Raw genomic sequence first — 20,582 nt, 5'->3', positions numbered from 1 at the left:
CGGTTCTGATACAAGTTTTGGCTCCACACTGCCTCAAGGTGATCTGGAAGCATAACATTCTCTCTCTAGTTCTGTTCAGGCTGGCCCTGGCTTTAGCCTTTTTCTTCTTTGGCTGCACAATTCCTAAGGGCACTTTAAATTGAGGTTAACACAAAAACACAGCTCTCAACTCAGAGGAAGCAAGAGATAGATTCCTTTAGAGCTAAGATACACATGACCATGGTTCCTGGAACGTAGATTTAGGTCTTCCCAAATACAGTGTTCCAACATGAAAATAGTTTCACAGATTTTTATGGGAACAGAACAGAAAAATCAAGGAACTTTCAAAGTACACTTGGTGGAAACATCAGAGAGGTAGTTATAGCAAGGTGGCAGAATCTCAACAGGCTTCAGGTCTTTTCTGATAACAACATCCTTTGAAAATTTATTTTAGATTTATTTATTTTATGAGTGTTTTCTCTGCGTGTTTGCCTGTATCACTTGATTTGTGGTGTCACGCGTGACTCATGGTGTCAGCAGATGTCAGAAGAGGCTAACAAATTCTCTGGAACTTTAGTTACAGACAGTTGTCAGCCACCCTGGGAGCCCTGGCAACGAAGCTGCCGAGCTGTGTTGAGCCATCTCTCCAGCACTGGGATAGCATTCTTAGCTCTTCCAGTGGTGGAGGGGAGGGTTTTGCTAAGCTAATGCATTCCCAAGGTTTTATCTGTTTGTCAGAATGTTAGGGCTGACATAGGTGGCTAAGGGTAGCTGTTTGGTAGGCTAAAGATCACCCAAGATAAATTGTAATTTAGCCTTGAAACTGCAACCTTCCAAACTTTGCCCAACCTTGGAGTTTACAGCAGTTGGGCTCTACACACGGCTTCTTCTCAGGGACTGCGGTTCACAGGTCCATCATTTTAATTGTCCGAGGGCTGAAGTGAGGGCCACCAGAGTTTCTGCAGGAAATCTTCATCCCTGCCAGACACTACCATACCCGGTTCATGTAACACCAGGGACTGAGTCCAGGGCTGTGTGCACACTTGGTAATTACCAGCTGAGCCACAGCCCACCCTATGCATCTGTCTTTAATTTCACTAAAAGGATGGACCAAGCTCCTTTTGAGCTTACTGAGCTCATTCCATCGCCAACACTCAGGACTGCTCCCCGAAACGAGCTTGGATCCTCCCATGCCGAGGAACAGGCATCCTGAAGAGGGGCTGGGAACAAGCGTAGCAAGGACACTACTGAAAGGCCACCTGTGGCTTAAAATAGCAAAATGGCTTGACGGTGCTTGTGGATGCCAAATTTCCAGGTCAGTTTACAAAATTGCTTGTGTTTAGTAAAGGGGCCCTGGGGGGCACATTAAAAACCCCTTACCTTGGTGCTTCCCTGTCCTGGCAAAACCACCTTTGGAACTCGTGTGACTGTGTGCCTTGGGCACGTTTTCCTTTCTGGGCTCTGCTCTTTCCCACAAGGGACTCGGTGAAAGTTGTCAGGCTGCTCTGTGACATCCTTGGCACTCTGAGGTGCAGATTCACCTTCGTGTCCCACCCCAGTGGTGACCTGAATGTGTCCACTTCAGACACCGATGCTTCTGTAGGAGTCTGACGAAAGCTAAGAATTGAGGATGAAGTGTTTGAAAACCATAGGGACTCAGGCCTCATTGCTCTCTGTGACACTACCGAGCCTGGAAACTTAGCCGTTGGTTGTCTGGTGTGTTCATTATTACTGGGAGACACAGGGTCACTGATAAGTTTCTCCGAGGGCTCTTTAAAGGAGCATGACCTGTGTGGCTGCACTTCGTGAGCAGCCTGGGCTGTTGTTTCTCAGATCTATTTTTAGGTACAAGTAGGGACTCATGTGCATGTTTGGTAGGGGCAAGACCTCTAGACTCTCCCCACAGGTAGTACAAATCCACGTTTCATGTATCATCCAAGTGGAGAACAACAACAAAAAGTCTGTTTTTAGTTTGTAGGGCTGTTAAAATTTTCATGATGGTAGAAGGCAGAAGTTCACTCTGCCTGGGCCTTGCCTTTTGTTGTGAATTACATGCGTGTGTGGCTGTGGGACACCATCTCCTCAGTGTCTGGGGGTCTGAGAGCCACCTGGCGTAGCCAGGCTGACAGATATACTCTCTTAGGGAGTTGTTTTTGCTAGTAATAAATCAGGAAGAAATTTATTTTAAGCCCGGCATTGGTGGCACATGCCTTTAATCCCAGCACTCAGGAGGCAGAGGCAGGCAGATCTCTGAGTTCGAGGCCAGCCTGGTCTACAGAGTGAGTTCCAGGACAGCCTCCAAAGCTACAGAGAAACCCTGTCTCAAACCCTCCCCCCCAAAAGAAATTTATTTTAAGACAATTCGTTGGCATTACATGTGATTTTATCATTTAAAAAGACCAAAGTGAATTTATACATTAATGAGAACATGCTTTTCTGTATTTCATTTTATTTTGAGATAGGGTTTCTCTGTGTAGCCCTGACTCTTCCAGAACTCACTCTGTAGACCAGGCTGGCCTTGAACTCAGGGATCTACTTGCCTCTGCCTGCTGAGTGCTGGGATTCAAGGTGTGTGCTACCACTGTCCAGTTATTTTTATTTTAATTAAATTACAATTATATTTCTCCTGTCCTTTTCCTGGATCCAGTCCCTCCTATGTCACCCCTTCCACTCAAATTCATATCTTTTTCTTTATTATTATTATATGCATAAAGCACATGGATTTATAATTACAACCTACTGAGTTCATTTAGTGTTACTTGTATATTATTTTAGGGCTGAATACTTGTTAGTGGATAACCATTAGGGGACTCATCCCTTGGGAAGATTCTCCTGCTCTCAGCAGTGGAGTCCCACTTCCCAATTTGTATGCTAAATACATTTTCTCCCGACCTTTAGCACCAGCTGTGTGAACCCCAGCCTTCTCCGGGCAGATTCTTAAAATATCTGCCATCAGCAGCCTCTTAAAGGGGAATGTTAATTGTTACCACGATGTCAAAGAGGCCCCAAGAGAAGGACCTGGGCCAAACTCAACCTGTCACTCTGTGGCAGTGACTGAGTGGGAGATAGGCTAAGCAGACACACAGAGAACCTGGCCCTCTCAGCTCCCCAAGCAGCCCGGGCAGCAGGGCGGGCTGGTGTTGTGCAGCAGGGCTCTTACCCAGGACAATGGCCTTCACCACCTAAGTGAGACGCAGGCCTGTGGTGCTTCCTCCTTGTCTTTGCCCTTTCCAAGCCAGAATTGGAATGTCAGGGGTTTCGGAGGAGGAGGATCCCGAGGGTCTGGGCCCCCAGGGTATGCCAGCGTTGGGCAGAGCCTGCTTAGCCACCATGGACAAAAAACTTAACGTGCTGAGCGAGAAGGTGGACAGACTCTTGCATTTCCAAGACGATGTCACAGAGAAGCTGCAGTGTGTGTGCCGAGGCATGGACCACCTGGAACAAGGTTTGCACCGGCTGGAGGCCTCCCGGGAGTTGGGTCTCGCAGGGTCTGACAACCCTCCTCCAGCTGCTGCTCAGGCTGCGTGGCCTGAGGTCCTGGAGCTGGTGAGGGCTGTGCGGCAGGAGGGTGCCCAGCGTGGCGCCAGGCTCGAAGCCCTCTTCAAGACCGTGGTGGCTGTGGACAGGGCTATTACTTTGGTGGGGTCCACATTCCAGAACTCAAAGGTGGACGATTTCATCGCCCAAGGGACCGTGCCCTGGAGGAAAGGCAGCCTGGCTGACCGCCCTGAGGAGGTTGGTTCTGGATTCCCTGCCCTGGCTGGAGGGGGTTCTGGGACCTTGGTGGGAAGACTGGCCAGGAAATGATTTCTAGAAGAGCTGGGGACATTGTTTTCTTATGTATTCTGTGCCCTGCTGATGAGGAAATGAAAGATGGAAATTTAGGGACTATAGATGAATTTCTATATGGACCAATAATGCCCACTCTCTCTAGGAAAAGGTGAGGCAGTGGTCCAGTCAGAATGTAGGTCCTTGGAAACTCCAGGCCACCTAGATGTGAGAGACAAGCTGGCTGTGAGGAGGAAGAGGGTGTTGCGATTAACATCCCTGGGACTTCTCTATTGCCCTTTTTGTCCTTTTATACCTGGATAAGAGACATGGTCAAGGTATCCCACAGCCCTTACTCAACAACCCAACCCTCATGTCCCCTACACTGTGCTGTGTTCCAGAGTTGGCAAAGTGTAGCTGCCTGTGGGGAAATGAGTGCTGCCAGTGACTCCCAGGGGACAACAAGCAGAAGCCTGACCCCCACAGGGTGACAGATGGCATTTCTAGGAGTGGCTGTTCCCAAGGGTTGTATAATCACACCCATGGGCTAATAGAAGCTTGTCCATTGTGTGTGTGTGTGTGCGCATGTGTGTGTGTGTGTGTGCTCACACGTGCGTGCTTGTGTCTGTGTGTAGGGAACATCCTGTTTGGGAACAGCCGAGGGCCAGCCACTTAGCAACACCAGATAGCCTGGAGCCACCATTCAAGATTCTGTGATTATCACTTGCCCCTGGCAGGGGATGGATTTGGTCTAATGAGGCCTGTACTTGAAGAAGATGCCTTCCTTCCCAGCCTAGCAGGTCCCAGGCCACCCAGCTGCTCCTCTTCTCCGCATCGGAAGCTCCTCCCTCTTGGAGCACACCTCTCCCTCAGCTCCCTATGCTGGCCTGCAGAGAAGACGGGACTCTTGTAGGGCTCTGGTCACTGATAACCAACCTGAACTTTGTGAAAGAGAAAGAATCTAATTACGCCCCTAAAGTAAACCAAATTAATGACCTTAAAAAGAGAATTAAACTAAAATGAATTTAATTTGGTAATTTAAAAGAAAACCATTCTTGATATAGGAGGTCCTAGGATTAACCCTCATCACCCAAATGAGAAAGAGTGTGTGTGTGTGTGTGTGTGTGTGTGTGTGACCAAGCAAAAATAATCCAAGAAAAACTCATATGAAAAGTGACTCCTTTTGATTCCACCCCCACCCCTCACCCCCCACCCCGGACTCCGTGTCCTGGTTCCAGTGAGCCATCCAGGTAAAGGTTTGGCAACTAAGAGCACATCATGTGGATAAAGCCTAATCAGCCTTTCAAAATGTCACATAAGGCAAAGTGTGGCAGTACATGCCTGTAGGAGAAACAGGAACTCAGGTCCAGCCTGGGCTGTATGGGGCCTTGTCTAAAAAAATATGCTCAGTCATTGGGGGATGTGGGTGGAGGCTCATTGTGCCTGCAGTAAAGTGCTTTCTCCCCAGTTTTCCTGAGTGTGGGGAGTAAATGCCACCCCCTACTGGGGGATAGTTTTGCTACAAGGTAATGGCTATTTGCATAGCATATTACACTAGGAACTATATGATACAATGTATAATGTGCAGATAACTTAAAGTCTACAGGAAGAGCCAGGATACAGGCAAATACTACATTTCCTGTGTGTCCTGGGTACTATGGGGTGGATGTTCGTGAAGAGGTTTGTTGTTTTTGAGGTTTTATCATATTGAAATATTAAAAATGCACATGAGATCCCACTTTTCATTCATTAGAATGAAGCGAATGGTGGAAGAGAATTAAAATGCTGGATAATATGCTTTTTAGAGGCAGAGGTCTCATATAAGGCAGGAAACTAGGCTGGAATGAGTGGTGTTGCTCAAAGGGAGCTCTTACCCAGAATGCCCCAGGTCCATCTTTCAAACACAACACTACAATAAACAAGTAACAAGTAGAATTTAGCATTTTATGTCTAAAAGATAAGGGCTACCTCAAAAACAATCATATTGCTATTAGTATATCCCTGAAACAAACAATTTTGCTATTATTTGAAGTTAACATTCAAGCATCCCCAAATGTCTTAAACTTTATAATCCTTAGTTTTCTTATTAACTCAGACCCAAACGAAGCAATTGGTGGTGTCTTCTTCTTTTGAATTCATGAAAATCTGTCTTTTTATTAAGGAAAACCTCAAACATATCCAAGAGCAAACAGAATGGCGTATCCCAAAGCTTTGCCTTTTCAGTGAGCAACCCGGTCACAAATGGTCCTCCTCTTTCCTGTTTTGTTTGCCAGCCTTTCCTTATTTGTTTACAGAGCGATTTGTAGTATAGCAGAGCTGATGCCCGTGTTGTAAGTGTGCAGGCACTCAGGGACAGTGCAGGCACTAAGGGATGGTGCAGGCACTAAGGGATGGGGAAGCCAGGGACCGTTTTTCCATCCTTGCACTGTCTGCTGTCTGTGTAGCTCCACTGCATCCTCCATCGTTGACTGTCCGATGCTTTGGGTCCTGTCTTCCCATTAGATTGCCAATTGTTGACTGGATTACGTCACGCTTCTACTTGTCAGGCACGAACACATTCCCCATGCTGAAATCCGGACTCCAGAGACCCTCTATTTGTTCCTTAAGAGAGTAGGGACGTAGTAGTCATATGTGGAATGAATTGCATCCTAGCGTTGGCTGTTACTTTTGGAAATTATGCCAGGACTTGGTCAAGGTCTTCCTTGATTACTTTATATTTTTGTGATGGTGCTGGGGATCGAACTCAGGGCCTCACATGTACAAGGCAGGTGTCCTGCCATTAGCCTACATCTCCAATACACCACCCATCACCCGCTTCATCCTCGAATGTGCTTCCTGAACCCTGGAATGATGAATTAGATTATCATTAGACACCAGTTACCCTCAGCTTCAGGCTCAATTATGGATGGGCCCAACACGGTCAAACTGTTCAGGACATCAGGCTGCATTAGTACATGGACACAGGAAGCTTCCTATGCTGGAGAAAAGGAGGAAAAGGACTGTCTGAGCCAACAGGGCTGCCTCAGGGCAGTGCACAAGTCAGCCTCTATGATGAAGCGGTCTGTGGCAATGCCTCTGGTTTCCTGAACAGGAGATGCAGGATAGATCATGCAGAGGAAGGAAGAGGGGCTGTCTGCTGCACGGGTCTGAGCCTCACTGATGGCGTGAGAATCATAACAGCAGCTAATATATATATATGTATATATATATACATATATATAGATAGATAGTGTGTGTGTGTGTGTGTGTGTGTGTGTGTGTGTGTGTGTGTGCTGGGTGCTGGGCTACGTGCTCTCCGTGTATTGTGTCCTTACTATTAAAAGAGCAACACTGGGCTGGCAAGATGGCTCAGTGGGTAAAGATGGCTGTCACCAAACCTCATAAACTGAGTTTGATCCCTAGAACTGCCATAACAGAGAGAGAACTGACTCCCGTAAGTTGTCCTCTGACCTGCACATGTACGCATACCTAAAGGAAGACAGAAAGAGAAAGAAGGAAAGAAGAGAAAGTTGGAGTAAAACCTAGTGTCCTTGGGATTGCAAGATGACTGACTCAGTGGGTAGACTCTTGCTGAGGCACCCACCCACGCACGCACGCACGCACATGCGCTGAATAAACGAGTGAGTGAAGGAATGGATGCGATACTTGGCGCCCTGGAACCACAAAGGAGTGAGGACTGAGAGTAGGAGTGAAGCAAATGTGAGATGGGCAGGGGCATTTGGGAGAGGGGGACTTCGGGGACCTTCCCTGGAGCGCAAACAAAGGATGCAGGCCAGGAATGGGAAAGCAAACTCTACCCTAAGATCAACTTCAAGCTGCTATAGCTCTGGTTGAGACTGGATTCTGAAGTCAAATCACGCTTGGGGCACGGGGCACCACAGTCAGTGTCTAACCAAAGCCGGGGACCTGGGTGGGGGATCCCACATCACCCTTCCCAGTGCAGCCGTGCGGCAGGAACCCGGCCCCTCAGGTCAAACCTGCTGCTTTAACTCTGCTTCCAGCACCTGGCTGACTCCTCGGCTTTCTCTGCGTCTCACTTTCCTGTGTAAATCAGGAATCACCCCATCTGTAAACACTACCTCAAAGAGTGGGCAGGCGCAGTAGGAACTAATCTGTGAAATGTCTTGAAAAGCGTGCCTAGCACACAAAAGTTATTTTGAAACACAGTGACCCGTGCCAAGGAGCCCACTGTGTAAAGATGGTGAGCGCTGGTCCAGAGGGATGAGGAGCAGGGATGAGGAGGAGCAGGGATGAGGAGGAGCAGGGATGAGGAGCAGCTCTTCTTTAAACCTGAAAGATCTGCTAGAGACCAGGGCCTGACAGACATCCTCAGAGCCCTATACTGGCCCTGGTCACTCTGTGACTGTCAGGGAACTCTCCAGAAAAGGTTTCTGTCCCTTGCTGGGGCCCCCAGGGGTTTTGAACCTTTGACCAGTAAAGTCCCAAAGGTGGCTCCTGGTGCTAAGTCACAGCAGCAGCTCTGGTTAACATGCCCCGGGCCTCCCCTATACCAGAGTGTATGACTCACCAGTAACAGACCTCTCTCAGGGCCCAGCCACAGAGGTCCTTAAAGGGAGCCCAGGGAAAAAAACAAAACAAAACAAAACAAACAAAAAAACAGTCAAAGACACATCTTATTTCCAGCGTTGAAAAGATTTTAATTGGTTTCCAGCATTTCAGATTTAAATCTTCATATTAAAATTCTAGGGATCCCTTGTGGGGAGGGGTAGCAGAATTGTCCACATTTTATACATTTGTTAAACTGGTGCCGTGGTGCACACCTTTAACCTCAGTACTCAAGAGGCAGAAGCAGGCAGAATTCTGTGAGTCCGGTCTTTACAGGGAATTCTAGATCAGCCAGGGACGCATAGTGAAACACTGTTCCACAAAAAAGTTTATAGTTTGTATGTGTGATTTATTGCATACAAATAAGGCTTGCATAAATTATTCTCAGTTAATTTTACGCTTCAATAAGTCCGACTTAAGCAAAAATCTAATTCCAGTTCCCCTTGAAAAACAAAGAAGGTCTGGCAGCTGCAGGTGCAGTGATAAAACTCATCTGGAGGCGGGTCCTCAGCACCCAGGACAAGGGCACCGGCATCCGGGGCCACGCCCCGTCCCCAAGCATGGATTTGACTCGGGCATCCAGTCGCAACCGGAGCTATAGCAGCATGCCTAGCCGAGCTGAGTTGATGATTTAGGATTTTTTTTTCCCCATTCCTGGCCTAAGACCCTTGCACCCCAGGCTGTTTAGAACTTCCTCTCAGGAGACCCAGCTCCCTAGCCATTCAGTGAAGCGCTGGAAAGGAGGTGGATTCTGGCTTTGAAACTAGGCTCATCCGGACACACTGCTGTGGATAGTATGAAATCAACTACATTTAAGCGTGTGGTAGGCGGCCCACAGATGTTTGAATGAGGGTGTTTTTATTGTGATTGCTTTAGAACAAGGAACAAGTAGAAGCTACGGGAGCAAAGCCAAAGCCTGTGCTGACTGCCCAAGGAGCAGGTGAGTGGTCCCCTGCTGGTTTCTACCGTACAAACAATGGCTCAGAATAAAATACCAAGTGCACCACTGTGGCGTGGTTGTTTAGTTTTGCTTGGCTTTGAGACAGGGTCTCATGTAGCCCAGGCTGGTCTCCATGATGTAGCTGAGGATAACCTTGAACTTCTGGTCCTCCTGCCTCCATCTCCAGAGTTCTGGATTGCTGTTATAAAAATTCTCTTTTAAAACTTTACGTGCCCTTCATGGTGGTACATACGTTTAATCCTGGCATACAGAAGGCAGAGGTAGGCAGATCTCTGTGAGGTTCAGGCCAGCCAGGGCTACACAGTGAGACCCTGTCTCAAGAAGACAAAATTCTTTTTTCAAATAATATTTTTAGGGTCCTGAAGTCAAATTTATGAAACCATGTACACTAAGAGAAGTCTGGCTTATGTCTTCCTTCTTAAGGCATTTATTTTTGATCATTTAAAAGTCTTATATTTCCTGCCAGGTCCAGTCTGTGCAAACCACTTATAAGTAGCTGCATGTTTACACACATGCGCACACTCGCAGACATCTTCCCGTCTTCTCTAAATGTGTATTAGCGTTTTGTCTGCATGTGTCTGTGCACCGTTTGTGCTCACGTTGTCTATGGAGGCCAGAAGAGGGTATCAGATTCCCTGGAAGTGGAGTCCCAGGCACTTGAGCTACGTTGTGGGTGCTGGACTCTCTGGAAGAGTAGACAGTGCTCTTAACTGCTGAGCCGTCTCTCCAGCCTCTATTGTCTCATTTTAAAATGGCTCCATTGGGTGGGTGTTCTCCCGTGGGTTATGTTCAGTTTTTGGCTTTTATAAGTGTGGCACATGGAATGACACACATGTGCTTGTCCTTTCTTTGCGATCTGTGTTTCTTAGAGTGTGTTTTCACACTTCCCGCTGTCTTGCAGAGAGCCAGAAAGAGGACACAGCAGTGGAGACAGCAGCGAGGCTGCCTCTCATTATCACTTCTTCCCTGAAGGGAGCTGACTTCACCCGGGCAGGAACCTCACTGAGGCAGGGGGTTGAAGATCTTGGCCCAAGCCAAGTACCCCCACCCACTGAAGCATCCAGTGAGGGCCCTGGGACTACCCTGGAATTGTCTGTAGCACTCGGCAGAATTAGCGAGGTCCTCACCAGCCTCAAGATGTCCCAAAGTGCAGACCAAGGAGCCCCGTCAAGCAAGCCTGGCTGTTGGCGCTCAGAAGAGGGCATGAGACTGAGTTCAGGGCCTACGCCTCTGCCCTTAGGGCCTCTAGCTCTAGCCAGTGAGGTTCACAGTGGTGAAGCACATCCCAGGTAAGGATGCTCTTCTGTGTAGGGCAATGGGTGCAGTCAGTGCATTCATTTACACGCAGCATGGCCAGTGGACCAGTGGCACATGCTGGGTGACCACTGTATATAGAGAGTTGAACTAGATTCATGGGGGGAAGAGCGTATGTTTGGGGTCTGGTATTACCTGGGATAGGGAGTGGGGATTAAAAAGAAATATCCACACCCAGAGATTCTGATTCCTTTTGTCTGCAGTGATTCTCGGGTACTGTTCTCGGATTTTTGTTTTTCTCCCTGATGGGGAATAGGCTTGAGAATGGCTAACTTGTAGATGGAGTTTCTGTTCTACCTGGTCCCACAGCCAGTTAGCCCCAAATAAACACACAGAGACTTATGTTAATTATATACTGTTTGGCCGATGGCTCAGACTTCTCTCTTAGATAAATACTTCAACAAATGGGTTTCAATGAGCTCTTCATCACATGCCAAGCACTGGCCTAGCCTTCTGCAGGCATCGTTTCATTTTATTCTCCCAGTATTCCCAACATGTGAAGGTGGTTGTCACATTATTTTACTGACGGTGGAATTTGGGCTGAGTGCTACCACCACACAAAGCTGGGATCTGAGACTAACTTACCAACCTACGTGCTTAACTGCACACCTGCTTCCTCGGGCCAGCATAAGTCCTGAGGAGAGAAGGGTGGGGCAGGCAGAGTCACTCTAGGGGCTTTGGGGAGGTTTATGTCAGAAGTTCTGGAGGGGCAGCGATGCCTGGGACATAGCTTCAGGAGCGGCGCTCAGTAGAAACTGTAGAAGAGAGAACTAGCTGGCTGTATCCCATCTGTATTCAGTGCCGAGGTGCAGCACCGCAGCTGAGAGGGCCCTGGTTTTCCAGGCTTCTCCTGATGCCCTCGGCACTTGCCGGAACGCCTTTAACTTGTCACGGAGACCACGAGACCTGGCACTGGGACATTATCTAGCCTCTTTTGCTGTAGTGATTGGTTCTGAAAGGAAATGAGACCCTATCCTCCCTGCCTCCTCTGTCCCAGGGCCCTTGGCAGACTGGAAGGAGGGATTCCTGGCAGATGTGCCTGGATCCCGGCCAAAGGTCTGAATGGAGCAACTGTGGTAGGGGTGAGTTTCCTGGACCGTGTTAGGGATCCCTAAAACCTTCAGTGAGAAGCACTTCCCATTCCAGTCTCACCCCTGAGCTGAATTTCAGACCTACCAGATCTCAACAGGCCTCAGGAAGTGGGGAGGTCCCTTCCTCCCCCAGGATGTGTTTTTTTAGGAAAGTTGATTGAAAATGACCAGAAGGGGCTGCTCCTGTAGGTATTCTGAGACCATATCTGAACTGGGCAGAATGGAGTTTGTCATCAATTGGCAATGCCTGTGATAGGTGTGCTATGTAGTAGGTAAGGAAGCTTTGGACATCAAACATGACATAGAGCTGTGTGACCCTGGAGTCACCTCCTACCCCACTGGAAGAGAAGACCAGAGAGGACCAAAGTGGCCAATAGCCTTTTTCACTGACCACCTGATTACTCCTCCAGCAATTGACTTGTCAATTTTTTTTTATTTTTATTTTTCAAGACAGGGTTTCTCTGTAGTTTTGAAGCCTGGTGGCTGTCCTGGAACTTGAACTGTAGGCCAGGCTGGTCTTGAACTCACAGAGATCCACCTGCCTCTGCCTCCCAAGTGCTGGGATTAAAGGTGTGCGCCACCAGTGCCCGGCTCTAATAAAAATTATTAACTACTCATCCATTGATCTACCAGCCCAATATAATATTTCATCTTGATGAAATTTTGGGTCTCTAATTGGAGTATGCTTAGTAATTCAAATCCTATCAGGCCTTTTTCTAGCCATACATTACACATCAGACACTAACTACCACAGCATTTTCATCAGTCACATATATCTGCCGAGATGTAAGTTACAGCTGATTAATCCATTATTTACATGCCAGCGGAGCCTCAATATTCTTTATTTGCTTAGTTCTCCATGTAGGACGAGCACTGCTTGGTGACTTTCCTTCCTCAGCTGCCTTTCTGTTTTTCTTTATTAATTAATTTTTTTCCTCATATATTACATCCTGATTGCAGTTTCTCTCCCCTTTCTCTTCCTAGTCCCTCTCCCCACCTTTCCTCTCCCCTAGATCCACTCCTCCTCTGTTTCCCTCAGGAAAGAGCAGGCCTCAGGGATATCAACTAACTATGACATAACAAGTTACAAGACTAGGCACAGATCCTCATATCAAGGCTGGATGAGGAAACCCAGTAGGAGGAAAAGGGTCCCAAAGGCAGGCAAAAGAGTCAGAGACAAGCCAGGCAGTGCTCACCTTTAATCCCAACACTTGGGAAGCAGGCAGATCTCTTTGAGTTTGAGGCCAGCCTGGTCTACAGAGCAAGCTCCAGGACAACCAGTACTGTTATATAGAGAAACCTTGTCTCTGAAAACAAACAACAAACAAACAAGTCAGGGACAGCCCCCGCTCTCACTGTTAGGAGTTCCACAAGAACACTAGGCTGCACAACCATAACATATGTGCAGAGGACATAGCTCAGACCCATACAAGCTCCCTGATTGTCCCTTCATTCTCTGTGAGCTCCTATGAGCCCGGCTTAGTTTATTCTGTGGGACGTGTTCTTATGGTGTCCTTGACTCTCTGGCTCCTACAATCCTTCCTTCCCATCTTTGACAGGATTCCCTGAGCTCTGCCTAATGTTTGATTATGGGTCTCTGCATTTCAGCTACCTTTCTTACACAGCCCAAGCCCATCTGTTTAGAGAGAGTGCTGCCTACAGTAGGCTATACCCTCCTACATCAATTGACAATGAAGAAAATGCTTCATAGACATGGCCACAGGCCAATCTGATCTGGACAATTTTTCTATTGAGGGTTTCCTATTTCCAGGTAGCTCTAAGTTTGTGTCAAATTGACTGACAGCATTGCTTGCTATGACACCAAGCAATGCTGTCCTGCTGAGTTTCATCCCCTGAACTTCCTTATTTTGAACCTCAGGTCCATATTTCTCTCTGCCCAGGATCTCTGTCCACATGCAAGAGATGGATACTCCTGGGGAGCTGCTTGAGACACAAAGGGGCACTCCCGTGGCCTCTACGGAAGCACCAGCAGTTACCCAACATGATGAGCAGGACCCACATCCCAAAGACCCTGGAACTGAGTTGGAAGACCAGATCCCTAAAGGAGCCAGAGCATTTTTACCCCTGCCAAAGAGGAGTAGCAACAATGGAGGAATGAATGCAGAGGAAGAGGTGGAGCCTGGGGCTGAGCCTCTCGCTGGACCAAGCTTGACCACGAGGGCCTGGGGAGATGAGACTGTTGGGACCACAGACCTGCAGCAAGACACAGACCCAGGAGTGGGAAAGCCTGAGCCCGGGCAGGACCATGCAGCCAAGGGTTCAGGAGGAACTGAAGCCGGAGGGAGGGTGCCACCTGCTGGAGAGTCGGCTGTCATGGTTCTAGGTAAGTGGGGCCATGGCTGGGCTCACCACCTTCCATAGATTATGAGGTTCTGAGGAAGCCTCTGACTAGTTAAGTCCGAGATACAGAAATGTGAAGGGTTAGACTTGGTTCTTGAATTGGCTTTGGTGGCTGGGAAGCCCGAACCTCCATGGCCCAACTACATAGATTTCTCAAAGCAACTTCCCTGCCTGAGCGTTCCATCACTGGCATCATCTTAAATGACAGCAGGCAAGAATGCAAAAAGCACGAGAGCTAGGGATATAGCTCAGTTGCTAGAATGCTTGCCTAGTTTGCACAAGGCCGAAGCCCCGGGTTTGATCCCCAACATTGCACAAACCAAATGTGGTGTTGCATGTCTCTAATCCAAGCATGTGGGCGATGGAGGCGAGAGGATAAATTCAAGGTCATCCTAGATTACAGATGATGCTCTCCCCTCAAAGAGGGGGTGGAGAAGAGAAGGAAAATAAAGAAAAGACACTGACTGATAGATAGGTGCCATTTGCGACAGGGTGAAAGTGGTGACATTTTGACCTACTTGTCATTGCAGAGGAGTATTAGGTGTCTCCGTGTCCTTCTACTACAAAGAACTTCAGCTCCAACAGATTGGGAGTCTCCACCTGGTGGGAGAATTGTCTGTGGAGCACTGTCCGCATTCAGGGAGCATACAGTACTGTGGAGCACTGTCTGCACTCAGGGAGCACGCAGAATTATGGAGTGCTCTGTACTCAGGGAGCACACAGGATGCTCCCAGGACAAACGTGAACAGATGATGACCCAGCCTCAGAATCTTCCAGCCAGCCATTTGTGCTGCTTTGTAGCATTGTGACTGTTGCATGTTTCCTTTCTTTTTTTATAATTTCATGTGACATTTCTAGGTATTCATATTACCCAATTAAAATGAGAACCTAGGGCCAGTTCAGCAGGTAAAGGCATTTGCTGCCAAGCCTGAGTTCAGTTCCTGGGACCCACATGGTGGAAAACTGAACTGACTCCTGAAAATTATCGTCTGACCTCCACGTGTACATGTGTGCCATGGCATGTACACACACACACACACACACACACACACACACACACACACAGAGTAGTAAAATTAAAAAGAAAAAACCCAATCCTGACCCCGCTGTCTTTCCAAGTGCTAGCTGCCCCTTGCTGTACCTCTAGACTCACTGTCCATCCTCACCAGCCCATGCCCTAAGAGGTGCCCACCAGGGGTTCCACCAAGGCTCTCCTGCCCTCTGGGCTCTAGTTGAGACCAGCTGAGGAAGGTGTGTTTGTTTTTCTAGCTGCTTCCCTCTCACACTCCCCTGACTCTTTCCCATTGCCTTCGAACCCAGCTGCCTCAGGAAAATCTGCTCATGGGCAGACGCAGTGAGCTCAGCTTCCTTTCCTGCCAAACGTGTGGCTCCAATGTGGTGACCGTAGAGACAGGGCTCTGACATGCTGGACCTGTAAGGAGGGCAGTGGACTTGCCACCTGGTTACCCAGGTGACTTTTAGTGGGTTTAGGAGGGGAGGATACTTTAGGAGACTCCTGGGTTCTCTGCTTTCTCTCTGCAGATGACAGTGCAGCGCCCCCGGCCCCCTTTGAACACCGGGTAGTGAGTGTCAAGAATACCTCTGTCTCAGCAGGCTACACAGTGTCCCAGAATGAAGTCTTGGGAGGGTAAGTGCAGCATCCACCTGGGTGAGGGGCAGGGATGGGGACACGGGGGCTTGACCTGCATAGAGAATGAACAGGGGTCTCCCTGGGGTGCAGGTGGCTGTGCATATGAGGGAGGAGAGGTGTAGGGGGACCTCAAAGTAGGGTGTGGGAAGCATTACAGAGGTAACAAGAATGCCAGGCATGGGTGTGGTTAGTAGGCTAGTATGATGTGGAGTGGGTAGGGGGTATTCCCATATCTACGATAGCCCGTGGTAAGGTCAGGAGGTTTTCCTTTAGGTTGTAGAGTAGATCACATGATTGTGGGTGGTGAAGAAATGATTTTCTAGATGCTGGGTTAGCCCAGGAGTGAGTGATGACTAAGACAATAGCCTGTGGTGTAGGACAGTCCACATGGTGTGGAGAGGAGAGGAATGGTGGCCCTCCTGAGACTGGTGAGCTTTTCACACTCTCAGCTTAACTGTGTCCCTGCATCTCTGCAGGGGCCGGTTTGGCCAGGTGCACAGGTGTACAGAGAGATCCACAGGCCTCGCACTGGCAGCCAAGATCATCAAAGTGAAGAGCGTCAAAGACCGAGTAAGACATCTGCCCCAAGCCAGCCAGATCCTCCTAGCCAAGCCCAGAATCTTCCGTTTCCTTCCTGGCACCCTGCTCCAGCCTACTCCGTACCCAGCTTGATGTGTTTCCTCCTTCATTACCTTGACACTCACATACCACTCACTAAGTCACCCACGTTCCTTAGTCCAGACCTCAGTTGTGTGGACGGCCTGGCATGACTGCCAACACGCTGGCTGGTCCTTGGGCATAAGGGCTTTTCTGTCTTGGGCCTCCTGTGTGGGAAATGAGTGGGTGGGTTGAACAGAGTGCGGGCGACGGGTCAAGGGGACCTGCTGTGACAGCAGGAGTTGGAAGGAGCAGAAGATTTGTGTGCATGTGAGCGTGTGAGTATACGTGTGAGCGTGTGAATGTGTGGATGAGTGTGTGTGAACTCTGTGTGTGAATATGAGTGTGTGCCTGTGTGGGTGTGCACACATCTTGGGAGATGCAAGTATCTTCTCTTGCTGGTCTGTTTTCTTGGAAAACCATTTTTCTCCGTCCCACAAGGAGGACGTGAAGAATGAGATCAACATCATGAACCAGCTCAGCCATGTCAACTTGATCCAACTCTATGACGCTTTTGAGAGCAAGAACAGCTTCACCCTGATCATGGAGTAGTGAGTATCTCAGAGGTGGGGTGGTGACTTCTCTACTCTCACTGGCCCAGAGTCATGCCACCCTCCCTGGTTTACTGCTTCGAACCTGAGCATGGAATTTGGAGGACAAAGTCGTTTTGTAGCAAACCAGTGGCCAGTCTGTCTGACCTGATCTGCAGACGTTATGCCAGTTTGTCCCAAACAACTTTTAGTGATTTTGAATGAGAGATTAACAGCTGGAAATGGGAAGATGTGGACAGAAATTGGAAAATCTATCTGGATTCCATGAAAATATAAAGAATCTAGTTACATTGAGTACACACCTATGTCTGCACAGGTGTATTGCAGCACTCTCCGTGTGGGTGTACTACAGCTCACTCTGTGTACAGGTTTACTACAGCTCACTTTGTGAGCGTGTACCATAGCTCACTCTGTGTGGGTGTACTACAGCTCACCTATGCAGGGGTGTACTGCAGCTCATACTATGTAGAGGTGTATTATAGTTCACTCTGTATACAGGTGTACTGCAGTTCACTCTGTATGTGTGTATACTACAGTTCACCTGTGTAGAGTAGTACTACAACTCACTCGTGTAGAGGTGTACTATAATTCACTCTGTGTAGAGTAGTATTACAGCTCACTGTGTATGGATGTACTACAGCTCACTGTGTGTGTTCACCTATGTAGAGGTTTACTATTCTACAGCTCACTCTGTGTAGAGGTGTACTATGGCTCACACTGTGTATGGGTGTAGTATAGTTCACTCTGTGTAGAGGTGTACTGTATAGTTCACTCTGTGTAGAGGTGTACTATATATAGTTCACTCTGTGTAGAGGTGTACTATAGACTATAGCTCACTCTGTGTAGAGGTGTACTATAGACTATAGCTCACTCTGTGTAGAGGTGTACTATAGACTATAGTTCACTCTGTGTAGAGGTGTACTATGGCTCACACTGTGTACAGGTGTACTATAGTTCACTCTGGGTACAGGTGTACTGCAGTTCACTCTGTGTATGGGTGTACTATATCTACTGATGTATTGTACCTTACTCTGTGGAGCTGAGCCTTCTCTCTGGCCCAGAAACCGACTCTTGACACTGAAGTCATTGGCTGTGGGCCATTTATCTTTGTGCTTGTGTTGTTTTTTTACCTTCTTACAGGGATAATAAGATTAAATGTTTGTCATAGCATATATGAATTAAAAGTGGGAAAAACAGTGGGCTCAGTGGTAGCTTGTTTGTGGGCATGTCTGAGATTTGGGTTCAATCACTAGTATTGGCCAAAATGTTTAGAAAAACAAAAGAAAAATTTTGTCTCACAAGTGGTCTAATTTGCCTACTTAGGCTTCATTTTAATTTTTCCATCAATTAACTCACTCATTAGTTAATTTATTTTGGGGACAGGGATTCATGTTGCACAGGTCAGAAACATTGTGCAACTGTGAATGGTCCTGAACTCTTGACCCTCTGTTCTCCACCTCCCAAGTGCTAAGATAATAGCTGTGGGTCACCATGCCAGGCTCACTTAGGCTTCTCGCCATGTGGGTACTAGTTGGCACTCCCAAGCAGCTGAGTTCGAAACCCTAATTTTAGATGATCCAGGTTCTAGGAAAACCTTCTGTGGGGAATCTGCCAAAACAAAGGAACCAACAGAACCCCCCGTAGCAGTGTCAGGGGCCCTTTGTAGCCAGCCTTGGGGACTTGTGGGCAGTTGATGACTTAGGCACACCTAGACTGGCTGCTTTCAGGCCCTCTGAGAGCGGCACTCAGTTTGACACCCGCTTCTTTTCTCTGGCAGTGTGGATGGAGGTGAACTCTTTGACCGGATCACGGATGAGAAGTACCACCTCACTGAGCTGGATGTGGTCTTGTTCACGAAGCAGATCTGTGAGGGTGTGCATTACCTGCACCAGCACTACATCCTGCACCTGGACCTCAAGGTCAGTGCTGTCCGGGCCCCAGCAGGTACCTTCTGAGCATCCCGCGCCCAGCTCACAGGGTCATGTGGCTTCCCCGCCTGGCTCTGGTATCTAGAACAGACCTGTTGTCTCTCTATTCTTGTTTGTGACTTGTAAATAATTGTGCCTCTTTAGGTGTTAAGCGTTAAATAATACAGTAGCTTTTTTCTTTAGAAATGTCTTAAAATTAGCCGGGTGTTGGTGGCGCACGCCTTTAATCCCAGCACTCGGGAAGCAGAGGCTGGCAGATCTCTATGAGTTTGAGGTCAGCCTGGTCTACAGAGCGAGTTCCAGGACAGCCTCCAAAACAATGCAGAGAAACCCTGTCTGGAAAAAAGAAAAGAAATATCTTAAAATTAATTTTCCAGTCTGGAGAGATGACTCAGCAGTTAAGAGCACTGTCTGCTCTTCCCAAGGACCCGAGTTCAATTCCCGGCATCCACACTGGGTAGCTTGCAACTGTCAGTAACTCTAGCTGGAGGGGTTTGATACCATCTTCTGGCCTCCACAGGCACCTGCATACACGTGGCACACACTCATACAGACACGGTTACATACAGATGAAAACAAACCTATGAAATTGCTTTTTTTAAAAAAACCTCAAGGGGTGGGCCTGTGAGATGGCTTGGTGGCAGTGCTGTCAAGCTTGATGACCTGAGTTTGACCCCCGAGTCCTACATAGTAAAAGGAGAGAACTGGTTCCATCAAGGGGTCCCTAACTCCATGCATGTACCACAGCACATGGGTGCACATGCACCCTGCCTCTCCTCCACACATCAAATAAACATTTAAACCAATGTAATTAAAAAATAAAGTTCAAGGGGAGGGTCCCAGAAGAAGAGGAGGGACAGGAAGTGAATATGATAAAACTACATTGTATACATGTATAAAATTATGAAAGAATAAATAAGAATCCTTGGAGTGGCTGGAGAGATGGCACAGTAATTAATAGCACTTGCCACACAATAATGAAGATCAGAGTTCAGGCTCCAGCATCCACATAACAAGCTGAGTGTCCCACATCACACACCCCAGTGTAGCATGCCTGTAACCCCAGCGCTAAGATGAGTGGAAACAGGAGACTTTCTGGGGTCACTGGCTCCTAGCATAACTGGGGAGACAGGAGTCCCGGTTTCAGGGAGAGACCCTGCCTGAAAAGAAGATGGGTAGAGTGACAGAGAAGGACATCAAATGCCCTCTTCCAGTTCAGTGCTTGTGCCCAAGAGCATGCATATGCTCACACACAAATAAATACATAAAAGTGTTTTGTAATTCAAGGGACTGTGGGGATGGCTCAGTGGGTGAAGAGCTTGCTGTGAAAATATGAGGACCTGAGTTCAGAATTGCAGTATCCGTGTAAAATTGTGTGGTGTCTTGCGTCTGTAATCCCTCTAGAGACAGACAATTCTGGGGCCAGACAGTTTAGTTAGCAGTTGAGCTCCAAGTTCAGTGAAAAGACCTTGTGTCAAAAACAAGGTAAAGATCGGCACAGGAGGACACTCAGTGTTGACCTCCGGCTGATACACGTACAATCATGTACACCTACACACAGACATGTACATGCACATACAATCATGTACACCTACACACAGACATGTACATGCACATAAATCATGTACACCTACACACAGACATGTATATGCACATACAATCATGTACACCTACACACAGACATGTACATGTATGCATATACCACACATACACACACAGGCGTGCATATTCCACAATATACACGTGCCACAGTGC

At 47.9% G+C, this 20,582-nt stretch overlaps 1 protein-coding gene across 2 annotated transcripts in view; it reads left to right on the top strand.

Annotated features, from left to right (window-relative positions):
* Positions 1-20,582, top strand: part of Mylk3 (myosin light chain kinase 3) — a 62,193-nt gene that overhangs the window by 16,557 nt on the left and 25,054 nt on the right. The window contains exons 1-8 of one of the 2 annotated variants that reach the window (XM_040735350.1): positions 3,153-3,714; positions 9,190-9,253; positions 10,176-10,563; positions 13,581-14,023; positions 15,583-15,688; positions 16,168-16,261; positions 16,790-16,899; positions 18,677-18,818. In XM_040735350.1, the coding sequence (XP_040591284.1) occupies positions 3,226-3,714; positions 9,190-9,253; positions 10,176-10,563; positions 13,581-14,023; positions 15,583-15,688; positions 16,168-16,261; positions 16,790-16,899; positions 18,677-18,818 (1,836 nt within the window). In that variant the 5' untranslated portion in view covers positions 3,153-3,225. Of the gene's footprint in view, positions 1-3,152; positions 3,715-9,189; positions 9,254-10,175; positions 10,564-13,580; positions 14,024-15,582; positions 15,689-16,167; positions 16,262-16,789; positions 16,900-18,676; positions 18,819-20,582 lie in introns of those variants that run through there. The other variant, XM_021223931.2, reaches the window with a different exon arrangement.

This window comes from Mesocricetus auratus, unplaced genomic scaffold (assembly GCF_017639785.1).
Source record: "Mesocricetus auratus isolate SY011 unplaced genomic scaffold, BCM_Maur_2.0 Super-Scaffold_100045, whole genome shotgun sequence".
NCBI classification, from domain to species: Eukaryota; Metazoa; Chordata; class Mammalia; order Rodentia; family Cricetidae; genus Mesocricetus; species Mesocricetus auratus.
Note: the sequence above shows the minus strand (reverse complement) of the source record. Positions and strands in the feature narration are given on the sequence as shown.